Here is a 6,030-nt window from a genome sequence, read left to right on the forward strand (position 1 = left end):
TGGCTTGTACAGGTGGGGACGTTTGAGGAGAGAGAGAGAAGAGCATGGAATGAGAGAGAGGCTTGAGGAGAGAATGAATGGAGTGAACGAGGGAGCTGTGCTTTTTGTCCCTTGCTGCTTGCTGTTGTTGCGGTTCTTCTTCGAATGATGCCATGGAGATGGAATGCGGTGTAAAACTACAAATAAATCTGACATATGAATGAATGGAATGCTGGGTGTGGATATGCGTAGACAGGGTCAACAAAGGTGACTTGATCGTCACAACATTAGATTATGCATGTAGAGATATATCTCTATGAGACAGACTATAGATTATATTAGACAGATAGACTATAGATTACATGAGACAGATAGACAGGCAGACAACCTATAGACTGGTTTGGCTCTTTCAGATGCAGATAACATCTTGCCATGCTGAATGCAAACTGTGATCTGTCAGGTGGTTGCTCATTAAAGGTCTCCGAAGGCTTCAAGATTCCAGGCATCACATTCCGCTCAGTGCTGTTGACAGTTATTAAGAGATTATCATGAAGTAAGCTACCAAACAGGTCTGGGGGGGACTGTCTCTGACACAATCCTTTGGGATGACACCCAAACATTATTGCTGAATTCAACTGAGGACATTTTGCATTTAGACGGATGACACTCTTCAGAAGAAGCCATAGGGTCTGTCTGAAGTCAGATATCATCAGACTTACTGAATGACGACTACATCATTCCCCTGGATCAGGCATGGTGGTGCAGTGGGAGTGTGGCTGTTGCAAGTCTGTCTTGCTTCATGTAAAAGGGCCTGCCACATACCAGTCGCTTTGCTCGTTAAAAACAAAATGCTTGCTTTATCTACCCTCTCCATCTACTGCTTTGCTCCTCATTCACAGTGTCTGTGCCGCGCACCCATCCATCATGTCCATCCACCTGTCCGTCTCACACACACCTGTCTCACCTGTCCGTCTCACACGCACCTGTCTCACATGGCCCGTCCCCACCTCTTCGTCCCTCAGGTGCGCTTCCTGGAGCAGCAGAACAAGATGCTGGAGACCAAGTGGGAGCTGCTGGACGACCAGAGGCCGGAGCGCTCCAACATCGAGCCCATGTTCGAGGCCTACATGGCCAACCTGCGCCGGCAGCTGGACGTGGTCAACAACGACAAGATCAAGCTGGACGGAGAGCTGAGGAACATGCAGAGCCTGGTGGAGGACTTCAAGCACAAGTAGGCGGCCAATCAGACAACCCGGCACTGTGATCCCTGCAGCCGTACACCTAGTTTAGAAACATATCCTGATGAAATTAAAAGGAACTAGAAAAGCCCTCAGAGAGCGCAGACCTCCGCCAAGCGAAAACATTTCTTTTAGATCCAGACGGTGTTACAGATAACTCCCAAAATGTAGTCGTTTCTTCCTTGGGTCAGACCTTTCCTGAAAATGTAGTTGAAATCCATCCATAACTTTTTGAGTTATCTTGTGAACAAGCAAACAAACAGACAGACAGATAATCAAACAAACAAACAAACAAACAACCCCCGATGAAAACATAACCTCCTTGGCAGAAGTAATACAGCTATTTGGATTAGAAATATTTTTTCTGCAATAAATGTAAGTCCCAGTCGGTAAAATGCTGCTCTAAATTCCCCCCTTTGCCCTGGATTTCTTCCCTTTATTGTGAGGAACCATGAATGTACTTTTACTCTAACATGCAAAGTACTTCTTCCTCAACTTTCCCATTGACATTGACAGTAAGAGGATACTAAGAACCCACCTACACCCATCTTCTTTAGCAAGAACCCACCTACTGTACCCCAGGGCATGAAACTCAGTGGAGGTGCCCTCACAGAGACTCAAGCTTGAAGGAGACAGACATATTTTACTGAATGTAAACAGAACCGGCCACACAAGACAAGTCTGCATGAGCCTGGGGGAAGAGAAACTTTTCCTTGAAAGTAAAATGACATGATGGGGCTATGTGGTCATGCAAGCTTTAATCAATGAGTCCTTTTGTTCCTTTTGACATAGGTACGAGGATGAGATCAACAAGAGGAACAATCTAGAGAACGACTTTGTGATCCTGAAAAAGGTGAGAGAGAGAGAGAGAACAGTATCTCCTGTGAGCCTAGGACACAATAACAGCATTACCTCACACAAGTAACAGCCAGGTAAGCATTAGTAAAGGGCATCTGGGGAGAAAGAGAAAAAAATAAAAAGGGAGAGAAAAAATGGCCAAAAAGGAGTGTGAGGGAGGGCCCCACCTCTACACATTCACTTGTAATAGATTTGTCTGCACTCTGCAGGTATCACTTCTCCCCTCACAAAGACGGGTGGGGACGCTGAATACGGGATACAAGCATGACACATTATACCCACCGGAGACTGTCACTTTAACTCATACACCTCTGTAGAATAGGTCACTGGGTGTCCTGGTGGTAACCCAACCAAGTGGGAATATGCTACAGTATCTTTTCAAAAGATGTGCTGCACACCTTTAATTTATATCAAATGATGGGAGCTGTGGTGCAGAATTCCGTATCATATTCGGGTGCAAGCACCCACGGGGACTCGTGGTCTTTTCCCAAAAACATACAGAGTATGTCAACTACACCACTAGGCAGTTGATGAACAAGGAAATAGACTCACAAAGGGAATAATTGGAATCATTAGCAGTTCTGACATTTCATTATTCCCACTAAATTCCTTAACTACTCATTTGAGCACCACTCAATTCCTTAATTACTCATTTGAGCACTGATATACATAATATATCAGAATATAATATTATCCTCATGATGAGACATTTAGGGGACATTTACTGTAGGTGATTTAGTTAAGTGATTTGCTATCTTGTGCCTTTGGTCAGGATGTGGACTCTGCCTACCTGGTGAAGGCAGATCTGGAGGATAAAGTGGGAGCTCTCACAGACGAGATCAACTTCCTACGAAGCATCTATGAGGAGGTGAATCTGAAATGAAGAATTACACTGCAAGGCAAAACACACACGCACGCACGCACGCACGCACGCACGCACGCACGCACGCACGCACGCACACACACACACACACACACACACGCACACACACACAGCTAGAATCAGATGAACTCACTGTGGTTGCCTTTACCTCAGGAGTTGCGTGAGCTTCAGGCCAGCATCAGGGACACCTCGGTCATCGTGCAGATGGACAACTCCCGCCACCTCGACATGGATGCCATCGTGACTGAGGTCAAGTCCCAGTATGAGGACATTGCTGCCCGGAGCCGAGATGAGGCCGAGTCCTGGTACAAGAGTAAGGTGAGAGCTGCTTCACATAAAGTAAGACCCATCTAACCGCATATAGCTTAAATACTCATCAAACATTGTATCTGCTTATGTAAATACCACCATTTTGAGTCAATTTCCTATTGCTGTGTACTCAACCTTCATAAATGATTTAGTTTTTGGCTTTCGACCACACACACACACACACACACACACACACACACACACACACACACACACACACACACACACACACACACACACACACACACACAGAGAGAGAGAGAGAGAGAGAGAGAGAGAGAGAGAGAGAGAGAGAGAGAGAGAGAGAGAGAGAGAGAGAGAGAGAGAGAGAGAGAGAGAGAGACGTTCCTGTCATTAACTGATAGATCATATAAAGCTGAATTGTATTTCCTTCTAAACTACTGCACAACTGTTGATGTGTGTTTTCAGGTGGACATGATGTCCAAACAAGCCCACCAGTATGGAGATAGTCTGCGCAACGCTAAAGGAGAAATTGCTGAGCTGAACCGTGTGATCGGCCGTGTGCAAAGTGAGATAGAGTCTGTCAAAGGACAGGTAAGGATTAACCCCCTCATACCCAATATAGAATTTTAGGCTCTCGTCAAACCCGTTCATGTTATATGTCAAGTCCAACCAAAACATGTAATCATTTTCTGACACTTGGTCATCTCAGTCCCATCCCCATAACACCTCCAACAATCATGCAGCACATTATGGGACAATGTAACATACCCCACATGAGGCTGGGGAAATGAACACCGGCTATTACAATATCCTGACGATAACCCTGACACTGCCCACTCTAGCGTGCCAACCTGGAGAACCAGATAGCGGAGGCAGAGGAACGGGGCGAGCTGGCCGTGAAGGATGCCAAGGGGCGCATCCGAGACCTGGAGGACGCCCTCCAGCGCGCCAAGCAGGACATGGCATTCCAGGTGCGGGAGTACCAGGAGCTCATGAACGTCAAGCTGGCGCTGGACATCGAGATCGCCACCTACAGGAAGCTGCTGGAAGGAGAGGAGAGCAGGTGAGAATCTTTTTCCCATGCCTGAAACTATTACTGAAATAAACCAAAGTAGCATTTGTAGCATTTGTTATAGAAATATAAACAAGTCAGGATACAATAAACACGCAGGCCCAGCATTAGGCTACTGAAGGAAAAGAAGGCAACAAACTCATTTGATAAGCACAGTGCTCATGTTACACTATCAGGTTCATACTAACATCTTTATCAGTTTAGCTGATGACAGAATAGTGAGCCACAAATTTCCCTTTGGCGGTAAAAGAATGAAGGACAGACATGTTTTGTCCTCGATGGCTGGAGACACAAATTCATTCCTGCCTCTCGTTATCTGCAGAATTGGCCACAATCCTATCCTGAGCATCCAGTCTGTCCCCAACAACACACAATACAGTGAGTATGAGTCTGTCTGTGCTTATGGCGGGGCAACAGAATTATGTACTGTAGTAATTCAATCAGGTGCAAAGATGTCAAATTAGTTGAATTTGTATAGTTGTAATATCTCCTGTTTCTATCAGATGCCAAAGCTGTGAATGGAAGCAGCTCTTCAACTCCAAAACTCCTGATTAAGACCACGGAACATCGCGACCTCACCAAATACACCAGCTACTGATGTCGCCGCTTCTGCACACACACACGCTGTAGTCCTGCCCCTGCAGTCCCTCTTGGGAAACCCTTCTGGCCTCTTCAATCCCCAAATCCTCTGAGCTAGACTGTGATCATTCACCTTAATATGGCAGTTTTGACAGTCTGCTGCTATGGTTTGGCGTAGATAGATAACATGCATATATTATACAGCCCCATGGATACTTAATTCAGACGATTTATCAGCAATGGCATATTGAATTGTATAATAAATGTAGTGGTCACCATAGTGACCAGTGGTATAGGAGGCGTTATGGTGCTGGGAGGATCTGTTCTTATCTTAAATGTCTTTACTGCAGCTTGTGCTATTGACAGCTATCTCTATGTTTTGTAACCTGACTAATAGAATCACCTGTAGGAGTACTGTTGGCTCTCATCTTTCTGAAACTTTATGGCAAAAGGCTGAAGAGACCCAATTTGTTTGTGAGTTCAATAAATATATCTGAAAAGCATATCACTCTTTTCTCATTCTGTTGACATTACTGAAAAATGTCTAACGTATTAGTTTCAGTTGAGCAGAAATGGTGTCCAGTTCTTTCACTCAACCACTGGGACCATCCACACAATTCTGTTTCTCATTCACTTGAACAGTCAGTCCCACACCAACACCAACAATAAACACAGAGCCTCTTGGTTATTTGCCCATTGCCGAGCTCCTCAGAAAAGGTCAAACTGAGCCAAGGTTCAGAGGTTCTTGAACGTTCCCTGAGTGTTGGACAAAGCAAAAGAGCCTGGTTCACCGATCTCTTTGGATGCAGACTCAACACTCAGCACTGAAAAAGAGAATAAAAAGATTAATATAATATGTTATAGGTTTAATCAAAAGTTTCAAAGTGTGATATTGAAGGTCCAGTACCTTAGGTCCCACAAAACCTAAATGTTTTTTTTCATGTTGTAAGTCGCTTTGGTTAAAAAGCGTCAGCTAAATGAAATGTAATGTAATGTAATGTAACAATTACTCCCCAAATCCTGCCTTTTACACTGCATGAAAAGTGGGATTTCCGTCAGCAGTACTGTAGATTGTCGTGGAAGTTCAGGTTTACGACTGTACACAGCAATTTGCAGACAACACCAAACACTGTGAATTGTACTTCATT

General features: G+C 44.7%; 1 protein-coding gene across 1 annotated transcript in view; it reads left to right on the forward strand.

The window, feature by feature from the left end:
• Positions 1-5,011, forward strand: part of si:dkey-222f2.1 (keratin, type II cytoskeletal 8) — a 6,381-nt gene extending 1,370 nt beyond the window's left edge. The window contains exons 2-9 of the mRNA XM_062545684.1: positions 1,002-1,210; positions 2,010-2,070; positions 2,848-2,943; positions 3,112-3,276; positions 3,697-3,822; positions 4,074-4,294; positions 4,626-4,681; positions 4,807-5,011. Of these exons, the coding sequence (XP_062401668.1) occupies positions 1,002-1,210; positions 2,010-2,070; positions 2,848-2,943; positions 3,112-3,276; positions 3,697-3,822; positions 4,074-4,294; positions 4,626-4,681; positions 4,807-4,901 (1,029 nt within the window). The 3' untranslated portion in view covers positions 4,902-5,011. The remainder of the gene's footprint in view (positions 1-1,001; positions 1,211-2,009; positions 2,071-2,847; positions 2,944-3,111; positions 3,277-3,696; positions 3,823-4,073; positions 4,295-4,625; positions 4,682-4,806) is intronic.
• The last annotated feature ends 1,019 nt before the right edge of the window (positions 5,012-6,030 follow it).

The sequence above is a fragment of the Sardina pilchardus genome, chromosome 9 (assembly GCF_963854185.1).
Source record: "Sardina pilchardus chromosome 9, fSarPil1.1, whole genome shotgun sequence".
NCBI classification, from domain to species: domain Eukaryota; kingdom Metazoa; phylum Chordata; class Actinopteri; order Clupeiformes; family Clupeidae; genus Sardina; species Sardina pilchardus.